This window comes from Podarcis erhardii (genome assembly GCF_964252035.2).
Source record: "Podarcis erhardii genome assembly, chromosome: 6".
Classification (NCBI taxonomy): domain Eukaryota; kingdom Metazoa; phylum Chordata; class Lepidosauria; order Squamata; family Lacertidae; genus Podarcis; species Podarcis erhardii.
The window spans coordinates 99,714,849-99,726,917 of NC_138510.1; the positions used below are offsets into that span (position 1 = coordinate 99,714,849).

Here is a 12,069-nt window from a genome sequence, read left to right on the forward strand (position 1 = left end):
GGAAATGACTGGCAGAATCCGAGACCAAGGAGAAGAGTCGTGGAAGAAGACTGGAAAAAGTTTAAAGATTATCTACGGAAATATTGTAAAATTAATGAATGTTAGAAAAAAGGTGGAATGAAGCTACAGTGGTGCCTCGCAAGACGAAATTAATTCGTTCCACGAGTTTTTTCGTCTAGCGAATTTTTCGTCTTGCGAAACACGAAATCCCATAGGAATGCATTGAAAATCAATTAATGCGTTCCTATGGTCAAAAAAAGTCCAAACAAAGCCAAATTTGGTACAAAAAGAGTTTATTAACTGCTCTTTAAAGTCACACATACTGTAAAGAGCATTTCAAAAATTGAAGGAACAATAAATTAAGTTTCTAAACATGACAGAAAAACATTTAAAAATCAACAAAGTGTACAGTACATTTTCTAAGACTCTGGGGGACCACTCGAAGAAGGTTCCTCTTCCACTCTTTGCTTCTTGCTGAAGAACCTGTCCATAGTCTGCTGCTTCATCCGCCTTTTCAGCACCTCCCTGAAAGGCGACAGGACCCTCGTATCAAAAGTGTTCCCAAGGTCATGTGCCACGTGCTTGTCAGGGTGGTGCCGCTGTGCAAAAGCCTGCACATCCTTCCACTTCAGGCAAATGTCCCTCAGTTCTTTGGAGGACAGCCGTTCCTCAGTTGCTTCCTCCTCTTCCAGCGAGGCCCGCTCCTACGTAGCCTTTGCCTGCAGTTCAACCAGCTCCTGGGTGGTCAGCTCGTGGTCGTGCTCCTCCACCAGCTCGCAGACGTCCTCCTCTGTGACCTCCAGGCCCATGGTCCTCCCCAAGGCAACAATGTCCTGCACCACTGTTGACTCTGGTGCATCAGAGTCACTTGGTGCCACACAGTCCGGCCACAGGCTGCGCCAAGCGCAATTCAAATTTCTCTGGCTGAGCCCGTTCCAGGCCGTGGTGATCATCTTCAAGCAGGTGACGATGTCGAAGTGGTCCTGCCAGAATTCCCGCAGGGTGATGGTGGTGCAATCAGTCACCTCGAAGCATCGCCTGAAAAGCTCCTTGGTGTAGAGTTTTTTGAAATTGGCGATGACCTGCTGATCCATCGGCTGGAGCAGTGGCGTGGTGTTAGGCGGCAGGAACATGATGTTGATGAAGCTGAACTCCTCCAACAAGTCCACCTCAAGGCCTTTAGGATGAGCAGGGGCATTGTCCATCAGAAGCAAAGCCTTCAGCGGCAGGTCGTTGTCCAGCAGGTACTGTTTGACAGCAGGGCCAAAAGCAAGATTGACCCAGTCCACAAACAGCACACGTGTGACCCAAGCCTTACTGTTGGATCACCACATGACACTCAGCTGCTCCTTGTCGACCTTGTGTCTCTTGAAGGCCCGTGGGTTCTCCGAGTGGTACACCAGCAGGGGTTTGATCTTCAGGTCGCCGCTTGCGTTGGCACAGAAGAGCAGGGTCAGACGGTCCTTCATGGGCTTGTGGCCAGGCAACTTGGCCTCCTCCTGTGTGATGAAAGTCCTTTGGGCATCCTCTTCCAAAACAGCCCGGTCTCGTCGCAGTTGAAGACCTGCTGTGGAACGTAGCCCTCCGTCTTCACAACCTCCAGGAACTCCGCTGCAAACTCTTCAGCCGCAGGAACATCAAAACTGGCAGCCTCTCCATGCCTGACCACGCTGTGGATTCCAGATCTTGTCTTGAACCGGTCAAACCAACCTCTGCTTGCCTTGAAGACTTCTGGCTCGCCTGAGGTTCCTGGCTGTTCCCGGACGAGGTCTGGGTGCAAGGCCTTGGCCTTCTCCCAAATGACGGCCTCAGTCACTGTGTCCCCTGCACGCTGCTTCTCTTCTATCCAGATGAGCAGCAACTTCTCGACCTCCTCCAGAACAGCTGGGCGGTTCTTCACGATCCTGGTGACTCCCTTGGCTGCATCAGTCGCCAGGATCTTCTCCCTCATCTTCAGGATGGTCCCGATGGTCGATGGATTCCTCCCGTACTCCTTGGCGAGGTCCGTCACACGCATTCTACCGTCGTGCTTCCGGATGATCTCCTTCTTTATTTCCAGCGTTACCTTCTCCTTCTTCCTCTCGCCGGCCTCTGCAGCAGCAGTCTTCTTGGGTCCCATGGCAGTACAGCTCCTACCTTCGTAAACTCTCTCTCACACACACAAAAATCAGTGCTTCACTTCCAAAAAATTCAAAAGCACCCAGCCACCCACCACACAGAAATTCAAACCCAGAACCAAGTCCCAACCAACCCCAACCCAAAATCCAAAACCCCCCAAAAAAGTTTTAAAAGTTTAACCTACCAAATGGCTGCAAAAGAAGTTTTGGAAAAGCTTCAAAAATCACCAAAGTCTTCAAAAACCTCGAATGGCTGCAAAAGAAGTTTTGGAAAAGCTTCAGAAATCACCAAAGTCTTCAAAAACCTCAACTGTTCCCCCAGCCACCCACCCACCACACAGAAATTGCAAACCCCTCCCCAACTGTTGCAAACCCCTCCCCAGCTGTTCCCCCAGCCACCCACCACACAGAAATTCAAACTCAGAATTATTTTTTAAAAAAAACAACATGGCCCAATTGTCACAGAAAATCAGAAAAATGCAGAAAACCCCCCACAAGCTCCCAGATACCTGCAAACCCCTCCTCAACTGTTCCCCCAGCCACCACACAGAAATTCAAACTCAGATTTCTTTAAAAAAAAAAACAACATGGCCCAATGGTCACAGAAAATCAGAAAAATTCAAAAAAACACACCCACAAGCTCCCAGATTCTTGCAACCCCCCCCAACACCAAGTCCTTGAATTCCAAACACCCCAACCCAAAATCCAAAACCCCCCAAAAAAGTTTTAAAAGTTTAACTTACCAAATGGATGCAAAAGAAGTTTTGGAAAAGCTTCAAAAATCAGCAAAGTCCTCAAAAACCTGAAAAAAGGCTACCAAACCGTGTGCTAACAGTTGCTCCTCGAAGTCAAGTCGCAACTGCAGCTGTTCAAGCAAAGCACCCTTGGTTTTAACGGTTTTAAGACAAAGGAAACAAAGTTGCTAGACGTTTTCGTCTTGCGAAGCAAGCCCATAGGGAAATTAGTCTTGCGAAGCAACTCGAAAACGGAAAACTCTTTCGTCTAGCGAGTTTTTCGTCTTGCGAGGCATTCGTCTTGCGGGGCACCACTGTATATGGCTTTGGCAGAAATGTTAGAAGGAACTAGGTATAGATAGATGGTTAATGCATTAAAAGTGGGGGGGGGAACTAGGTTACAATATGTTAAAATTAACTATAAGACAGAAAATAGATGAAGATGGAAAGGACTTGCTGAAATAGTTAATTGACGTGGAATACAAAAAGGGAGGCGTTGAGGAAGTCAATGAAACAAGTGTATGAAAGTTAAGATTTGAAAATATTGGAAGTGTTTTTAATTGTTTTTGTTTTGTTTTGTTAATTTAATGTTTTGTGTAGTGTTTTTGTTTTTGTTTCTGTCTTTGTATGTTTAATTTTTCTTTTTTCTTTTTGTAATTTCCAAAATCTTAATAAATATTATTTTTTTAAAAAAAAGGAGATGCAGTTTTATTTTTGTTTTGGCATCAGCAGCTGCCTTTCTTAGGGCCTCGCCTGCTTTACATGAGGAACTTGGAGAGGTCTTCCTTGATTTCAGCTTCATCCCAAGGCCCGTGGATGTTGTCTTTGAAGAGCTGCAGCTTGATGAGGCAGTAAGGACACAGGCAGGAGATGGAGACGAGAAGAAGGGCAAAGAGAACCATGCCAACGCTGGAGATGGTCAGCAGGCCCACCAAGGCAGACAGAGCAAAGAGCAAAGTGGCGACAACATAGCAGCGGGGAGTCTGGGCTTTGAGCTTCTTTTGCAGCATGGGCCACAGGGCAAAGATCTGGATAGCGAATGTCACCATGACGAAGGCGTGCAAGGAGCGAGGCAACCGCGAGGCCAAGCAGACCGAGGCAAAGATGGCCATGTTAAGGGACAGAGTGCTGGACACAATGGCAGCATTGGCGCCGTAGTCATAGAAGATCAGATGTCCTAGGAGCATGAGAGAAGACATGGCATAAATTGTGTCTGTGCTGATGGACTCAGTCAGTGTTTTCAACACTGGGGAGAAGCCGTAGGTGAAGGCCACAAACACCACCGTGTTTTTCAGATCTGCCCAACGCGTCTGGCCGCTCTGGTTTCTCCCCATTCCCGAGTCCAATACGTCAAAAAGGACGTAACCTATCAAGGAAGTCACCAAGCCAGCGCCAAATAACCACTGGGGAGCCAGCAGCCCCACATCCATGTACCGCCAGATGACGACAAAGACGCAGACGCTGCACAGCTGCTGTATGACCACTCCGGACTCAAACACCACCGCCCGGTACTGGTACTTGCGGGCATGGATGTTCTTGCGTAGCTTCTCTAGGAAACTCTGGTCCACATAGTTATCAGGAAAGGGCTGCCTTTTATACAACACTTTCTGCCAGCGCTGCCGTGTGCTTGGTCCCAGCTGAGCAGGCAGCATGATTCCGGCCAAGTCCCTGTCTCACGGCTCTTCCTTACAACATCAATGGATGATGAAACTCATGCCCAGACTTGTCCCTGGTTTTCTAGGTCACTGCTGGCACCTAGAAAGAAAACAAGTCCATCAAGCCAAGATCTGCAGGTCAAAAGCACAGCAGTCAGTTCCCATGGCCACAGAGAGAAACCACCAAGAGAAGCTGTGCTACAACACTTGGGGACCCCACCATCCGACTGTTTCGGAAACAGGGCCCACTATCTTGGCTCCTCCTAGGCAGTCACATTGCTTGGCTTCTCCTTCCTCCTGCCCTTCATGATCATCAGTAACCAGAAGTCGTCAAAATCTGTTGGCTTTACTTGGGAGCAAACACGCCAAGGATTTGGTATTTAGGCTCCATGTGTTCTTTCATATATAGCACCCCAAAATCTCTGGCCTCCTCTTGTGCAAGCTGGGCACACACGTGAAAGTTGTTCAGGGGAAACCGAAAGGGGGAGGAGGTGCCTTACATGTGTGTGTGTTTAGCTCCCAGCATGAAAATACCTTTATGGTGCCATTTCCGTTCACTTCCGCCTCTTGATCCAGTGCCAGCGTCCCTCCGCCAGCTGCCTGGAACCGACTTGCGGGGCTGGAGATCCCTCCGTTTCCCAAGCCAAGGATCCCCGGGATTCCCACAGGCCGCCGTTCCCTCGGGGCCCCAGCCGGCCAGGCGGCGGCTCCTGGATCGGCGCGCAACGCAGCTGGCAGCCCAAGCCGGCGAGAGCGCGGGCTGGCAGGCGCGCGCCCGGGGCGGGGAGGAGGGACGCCCGGGTGCCTGGCGGGGGAGGCCGAGAAGGAGGGCAGTGGCGGCTCCCTTCCTCCCCTCCCAGGCTGAGCAGCACATCTGGACGCGCAGGCACCCCCGGGAAGGAGAGGCGAGGCTTCTCCCTGGCAGGCGCTGCTCCAGGGGAGCTGGGGAACTCCCTCCCACAGGACAGCCGGGCTGGGCCGGGCTCAAGGAAGGGGTTCCTACCGACGCATCTGGTCGGCCCCGGTGAGAAGTTGGTACGTTTACTGGCTGGTTTAGGTTCACATCCAGGAAACCTGTTTCTTAACTAAGAATGGCTAAAATATTGTGGAACTTTAAAATAATAATTGCCCCCCCCAAAGATTCTGAGGGACATAAGGAAACTCACTGAACACACACTAGGGAGTGAGCCCCCTGGAATGCAGTGATAGAAGTAAATATAGGATCAGACCGCGTGTCCCGGGGTTTATATTTGTTGTAAATAGGTTTATTGACCCAGGGATAGTGCCCATTCATCCCACTTGGCTCAGGTGTAAAGACAGATAGTACCTGCCTAACCCTAGGAGGAATTCCTGCCATAAATTCAGACATGCAAACTCAAGTTTCAAGTGGTTGGCATTTTGGGGTAAAATATTGGGGGGGGGGGTTAAGCCTTGTGCATGTACGAAATGGACATTTTGACTCAATTTGACACATTTGCATTATTGCATGCTCAGAGAAAAAAAGTCCTTTCACCTGTGCATAGGTTTCTGGGTTCTGTCCTATGAAAAACGCCTCTGTTGGCTACCAATTGTATTATGTCATGGGTCAAATATGCTGCCATCATCTGATTCAGTAGCTTTACCTGCTAGCTAGAGCAAGCGGACTTTGGCATCGTTGTCACCAGGTGGCCTGTGTGCCTGTAAGCTGTCACCCTCCAGCAGGGCACCTTTTGGCAATAATTTTTTTTTTGTCAGTGCTGATGTTTTCAGTGGAAGTTAAATCAAATTCAAACCAGCCCTTATCCTCAGTAACCTCAGATTACAGGAAATCCCGTAGGAGAAATGGTTCTGATCAATGCATTCAGATCCACTGAAAAGAGCAGGGGAACACAGAGTGTTCTTGGTGTGCACATCCGTCCGGGAAAGTGCTAAGAAGTGTCAGCTTTTCCTTCCAAGTATCTTGTGAGGGTGATGAGTGGGCCTCCTAAAAATGGTTGTGGAAGGAATAGGGCTCCCAGAACACGCAGGCAGTGGGAGTGGGCAAATTGATGAAAAAGGTTCCATATGATGTCACTGAACCCGATTTTCTCAACAGACAGAAGCATCAGATATAATCAGGCTTGTACTAAATATATTTACTCATAATTAAGCTCTCCCAAAGTTCAGTGTGGTTCACGTTCTACTAAGCATACGTAAGATTGCAGCGTCAGCAGCACAAGTATACGTGCAAAGGTCATTTTGGTGATAGTAAATGAAGCCCACTCAGCAAACTGGTCTTGAATGACGCTTAGGTAACTCCTGTTCTTGATGGATAAGGTCCACTACCTGCACCTCACATGATGTTTGTTGCATTTTGCAGGTGTAGCTGGGGACAGCGTGGCAATAGTGGTCTCTGATTTCAAAACTAGAGATTCCTAGCTGGAGGCCCTATGGGACATTTGGGATTTTAGGTTGCTCCGCCTCCCATCTTGCAATAGCTTCTGATGCCTTTCCAGATTTCTCTCCCAGGGCCATAAAAATGTTTCATATAGCAAATCGGAATCAAAACAGGCTGGCTTGTAGGTAACAAAACAAGCTCCCTTGCCTCAAAGCTGAGAAGGCCCATGTGCCCAAAGTGCAGGCTCCAAAGTCTTGCCATGCAGTGGCCTAAGTGAGGGAAGTGGAGAGAGACTGAACTTCTTGCTGGAGCCCCTTCAGCTTGTTGGTTGGCATCCGTCTGTCTTGAGAGACAATGGAGTGCGCCTCTAGGGGTGAAGTCAGTCACTGTGTTAGCAGCACTGAATGCTCTCTTCCTGAGTGAGAAGACATATACATACACTCAAGATCCATGCAGCTTAATTCCCAAAGTCTGCCAACTGGCAAATTTCCATTGTGAGAATTTGTGATAGGAGATGAAGTGAATTTCTTCATACACAGAGCTAGATTGTGGAAAACAAAAGAAAACAGGGGCAAGTCAACAGAAGACGATAGAAGGGAATGGGTAATGAATTCACACAATTTGAAATGCAAAATTTCAAAATTAAAGCTTTTAGTTCCAAAAATTAAATTATTTATTCTGGAAGCCATTTTTGGTTAATTTTCATAGAACCATGGGATCAGGTTTTGAAAGTACAAATAACAAAAACATCAAAACAGTGAGGGTGTTTATGTACTGTTTATGCAATAACTGCATTTTGTTCACTTGTTATGTGACATCATGATCAAATTTGTTCTCCTGTTTCCCCCATCTACAGTTCTTCAATCTTTTTTCATAATGCAACCCTCTTTTTAGAGAAAGAATGAAACATTGGTGAAATCTTCCTTCTAAGTAGCCTTAGAAGGAACTCTTTTATTTTGTTTTGTTTTTTAAAGATCTGTGACTCTGAACATGAAAGACCTGCTGGGGCTTTAAGGGCACTTTGGACCCATGAGGAAGGAAACTAGCAATTTTATAGTGTGTTTAAATGATTTTTTTAAAAAAATAAAAATGTTAACATTTACTTTTAAAAAACATAGACTGCCTGTCCATTTGGCACCTTAATATTGGGTTGATCTTTTTAGCCTACTTTTTAAAAAAATGGTAAAACGATTATGCAACTAAAATGCTTTAGTTCAAGTTGTTACAATTGATTTTTAAAATGATTAAAATATGTAGGGTCTCCTTCATGATTATGTGGTTGTTACATGTGGTTGGGTTGTGGATTTTTTTTGCATTCAAACAGTGTGTAGATTTTATGAAATAGAATGAATGAGTGAGTGAGTATGGCCTTTGCCTGCATTTCTGTGAAAAGGTATAGAGCAGTGCTGTCCATCATCCCGACGCGGTGAGCTCAGGTGTGCTGGCCAAGGACCAGCCTAGGGCAGCCCTTGCAATGTCACAACCGCAGGTAAAGGCTGGAGCCCAGTCCCAAGCATCGTGCAAGGTAAAGGTAAAGGGACCCCTGACCATTAGGTCCAGTTGTGGATGACTCTGGGATTGCGGCGCTCATCTCGCTTTATTGGCCAAGGGAGCCGGCGTACATGTGGCCAGCAGGACTAAGCCGCTTCTGGCGAACTAGAGCAGCGCACGGAAACACCATTTACCTTCCCACCGGAGCGGTACCTATTTATCTACTTCGTGCTTTCGAACTGCCAGGTTGGCAGGAGCGGGACCGAGGAATGGGAGCTCATCCCGTCATTGCGGGGATTCGAACGGCCGACCTTCTGATCGGCAAGTCCTAGTGCAAGAGGAACCCGCAAATTGGGCGCTCAGTGCGCCTCTATGACCTGATCTTGAGGCTCTGCGTCACATCGCCGCCGGGGGCCTCGAAGACTATAAAAAGCCCCTGCCCCCGCGCGGCCTTTGCTGCAAGCTGCCGAAGAGAATGCCTGATCGACGAAAGCGATTTAAGGCTCTTGTCGGTTCGTGCTCACGGCGCGTAAGTTCTCTTAAGAAAAGCAGCGCCTTGGCTACTACACCCCCATCCCCACCCCGCCTGCAACATCCGGGGCAGTTTCAGAGCGAACCGCGAGCGCTCCGGCGTTCCCGCAAGACGCCTATCCCTCCCCGCCATGGCCCGTCCGCGGGCGGAGAGGGGAAAGGGAAAACTGCCCAATCAGCGGCCGCCTTGGAGAAAAGGGCGCTGTCGATTGGCTGGCGGCGGCCTCTCTGGGCCCTTGTCTTTGGAGACGGAGGGGAAGCGGCCTGGTGCGCAGGCGCGGCTCTGCCTCCCCCCGCCCCGCTCCCCTGGCGGTGACGCGTCCCATTCCAGCTCAGCGCGTCGCGGATCCCTCGCGGGCGGCGGACGCGGCTGCCGGACCCCTCGCCCGCCCCTCTCCGCCCGCCCCTCTCCGCCCGGGCCCTGGGGAGGATGCGCCGCCGGCCGCGGGCCCCCCTTGGCAGACGGCGGAGACCATGAAGGAGCCTCCCCGCCGGCTGCTGCTCCTGGCTTCCTCCTGCTTCCTGCTGGGCTGCCTGGCCGGGTGAGTCGGGGGACGGGGGACCCGGGGGGGGGTCCCGGCCAGGGCTCCCAGGCGAGGGCGAGGCGGGCCTCCTCCTGCTCCGCCTCCGCCGCTGGCGGGCTTCCCGTCGTGGTTCGCTCCTGGAGTCGGGGAAAGAGTTCCTGGCGGGGGGAGCAGAAGAGCCCCGAGCTCAGCCAGGGCCTGGGCTTCTTAGGGCTCCGCAGCAGGGATGCTGTGCCCCTGCACTCCCTGGAGCTGCTGCTCCCCAGTTCTTCCGCCTGGGAGGCTTCCCTGCGGTACATCTGGGGGGCTTTTTTTCTTTGGGGCTGTTAACCTGTGCTTGGCATAATAACCCTGTAAATGCAGTGAACAACTAGCATGTAGGATTGTGCTCTCTGTCGAGGGACTCCGTTCCTGCAATAGATTTAAACTAGTTAAACTACCATTCTAAACAAGAAAAGTCAGAGGGGGAAATGGGCCTTGTGTCTGATAAATTTACAAAACCAGTTGAAAAATAACGTGCTATTCTTTGTTATCAATGTGTTTTCTCCCACGGGCATGTAAGAGTGCTTTGAAAGCAGAGCAAAGATGTAGCTAAAGCACAACACTGGCAATTTCTGATGGAAATAAGTGGAGCTTCAACATGAAGTCACAGATCTCCATCTTCAGGAGGAGAGTAGCAAGCCAGATATGCTACAAAAGCTGTTCTGTGACACTTAGGTACATACAACCATATGCACTAACAGTATGTTTGTAGGCTGGTGTATATTTATTTTATTGGCAAGGCTGGATACAAGTATGTATTCTTATGATGCATTATGACTTGCGCCAATCTGAATCCCCCTTTGCTTCCAGATAAGCAGCTTATTCAGCAGATATTTGGGGGCTTAATCCTTTCATTATTTATGAATAACTGATTAATTAATTACATTTGTATACCACCCTTCATCCATGGATCTCAGGGCAGTTCACAACATAAAAATACAAGATAAAAACACAAAATACATAATAAAAAGAACAACAAAAAGCCCATAAACCAACAATCCCCTCCTCCCACAAACATTTAAAAGGGCCTTGTTGAAGAGGAATGTTTTCGCCTGGAGGGTGAGACTTAATACCCATGGATTCAAGTTACAATAAAGGAGTTTGTGACTAAATATTAGGAAGAACTTTCTGACAGTAAGAGCTTCTTCGACAGTGGAACAGTCTCCCTTGGGAAGTGACAACTTTCATTGGAGGTTTTTAAGCAGAGGTTGGGTAGCCATATGTCATAGATGCTTTAGTTGAGATTCCTGCATTGCAGGGGGCTGGACTAGATGACCCTCGGGGTCCCTTCCAACTTGATTTAAGCATGTATTCTGGCAGCAATTCTTTAAGCTTGGAGTCTGGCAGGATTTATTCTTCACAAATCCCTGCTAACTCCTACAAATCACTGTATTATAAAGATATTTGCAGATTGACTCGTTTATAATATGTTCTAGTTTATTCTTCTATGTCAGAGTTAGACTATCCAGTATTTAGGTTTTTTGGGTCTTCCTCTTTCACCATTTTGAAGATTAGTACAACATTTGCTTGTCTCGTCCTCGCATGCAGGCCATTCTCCAGGAATGCTCATGCTCTGACCCCTCACTTTTCAGGCTGTCTTTGTGAGGGCGCATCCAATGCCCTTTTGGGGCAAAACAGGAGTTGAGTAGGTAACTTTTTTTTTTTTTGCGGGTCAGGGCATATTTCATCATCCTTGCCTCGCCCTCTCATGGCATCAGCTATGATGTAACTGTATCTGTCTCTCTAAGTGTGGTTTTGTTCTTTTAACAGATTACCCAGCTGGCATGTCTTTTGTAAAGAGAGTCCTTCCTCTGGCTCTTTGCATTTACCAAATGAGAACTGTCCCTTGGCAAACATGGACAAGAACATCCAGGAAAAGGTAACTTCCTGGAAGAAACTGAACAGCTTTATTGGGGACTTGCATGCAGAATATGACATGAAAAATGTCGTCCTTGCAGGATTATTTAAAGGCTGCTTTAAATTGAGAGGAAATGTTTAAATTTGAAACAACAACTCAGAATGGCTTTCTTTTTCTATACATCATAGAACCTAAATTATTGAAACCTAAAACAAAGCTTAAGGTTCCTTGGCCATCTCTCTTGAGTTACATCCAAAGCAGCTTCTGTGAAATGGCCCTCCCAAAAGCCTCTTCTGGTGGTGACAGCAGGATCTTTGCCACGTGTATCTGAGAAGATAAAATCCGACAATCCCCCAGGCGAGGCCTTTGGAGCATCTCTCAGAATGGATTTGATGTCACCATAGCGGGCGGCTGGGAATTCTGCTTCTGCAGGTGCTGCTTGGGATGCAGCCATTGTTAAAGATTTACGCAAGGGTGGCCTTGATTGTTTTTGTTGCAACAGGCCTCGTGGCCCCTTGAAGAATAACTATTTTAATTACATATATTATGTACGCTATCCAATGTCATGCGATTGGACTCTCCAGAGTGAATTTGGTAGGAACTGAATGGGGTAGAAGAGGAAGGGAAGTCCTCCTCATGCAGCAGGAATAACCCTGTAGGCCAGCTAACTCCATTAGATGTCACCCTATGACAGTGTTTCTCAAACTTGGGTCTCCAGCTGTTGCTGGACTACAATTCCCTGATGGGAGTTGTACTCCCAA

The 12,069-nt window shown here is 48.3% G+C and overlaps 2 protein-coding genes and 2 long non-coding RNA genes across 6 annotated transcripts in view; 2 read left to right on the forward strand and 2 right to left on the reverse strand.

The window, feature by feature from the left end:
- Positions 1 to 276: 276 nt before the first annotated feature.
- Positions 277 to 2,655, reverse strand: LOC309344758. The gene is made up of 2 exons (XR_014157864.1): positions 2,481 to 2,655; positions 277 to 474 (listed from the first exon to the last, which is right to left on the reverse strand). It is a non-coding gene; the product is annotated as an uncharacterized lncRNA (long non-coding RNA).
- An 898-nt stretch (positions 2,656 to 3,553) lies between these two features.
- LOC309344578 (phosphatidylinositol N-acetylglucosaminyltransferase subunit C-like) lies at positions 3,554 to 6,290 on the reverse strand. Of its 2 annotated transcripts, none has more exons than XM_081867085.1 (2): positions 6,129 to 6,290; positions 3,554 to 4,606 (listed from the first exon to the last, which is right to left on the reverse strand). In XM_081867085.1, exon 2 carries the CDS (start codon positions 4,501 to 4,503, stop codon positions 3,610 to 3,612), a length of 894 nt encoding a protein of 297 aa, XP_081723211.1. In that variant the 5' UTR covers positions 4,504 to 4,606; positions 6,129 to 6,290; the 3' UTR covers positions 3,554 to 3,609. The 2 variants fall into 2 exon arrangements, with proteins under 2 accessions (XP_081723211.1, XP_081723212.1); XM_081867086.1 differs by lacking the exon at positions 6,129 to 6,290 and adding an exon at positions 5,041 to 5,221.
- LOC309344579 lies at positions 5,361 to 7,217 on the forward strand. Its single transcript, XR_014157772.1, has 2 exons — positions 5,361 to 5,541; positions 6,845 to 7,217. It is a non-coding gene; the product is annotated as an uncharacterized lncRNA (long non-coding RNA).
- Positions 7,218 to 9,275: 2,058 nt separating this feature from the next.
- Positions 9,276 to 12,069, forward strand: part of SUCO (SUN domain containing ossification factor) — a 46,685-nt gene continuing 43,891 nt past the window's right edge. For both annotated transcript variants that reach the window (XM_081867296.1, XM_081867297.1), the window contains exons 1-2: positions 9,276 to 9,426; positions 11,221 to 11,329. In XM_081867296.1, the coding sequence (XP_081723422.1) occupies positions 9,359 to 9,426; positions 11,221 to 11,329 (177 nt within the window). In that variant the 5' untranslated portion in view covers positions 9,276 to 9,358. The remainder of the gene's footprint in view (positions 9,427 to 11,220; positions 11,330 to 12,069) is intronic.

What these genes read in the sequence shown, in the direction of transcription:
- LOC309344578 (XM_081867085.1), bottom strand. Translation starts at nt 4,503, where the DNA reads ATGCTGCCTGCTCAGCTGGGACCAAGCACACGGCAGCGCTGGCAGAAA.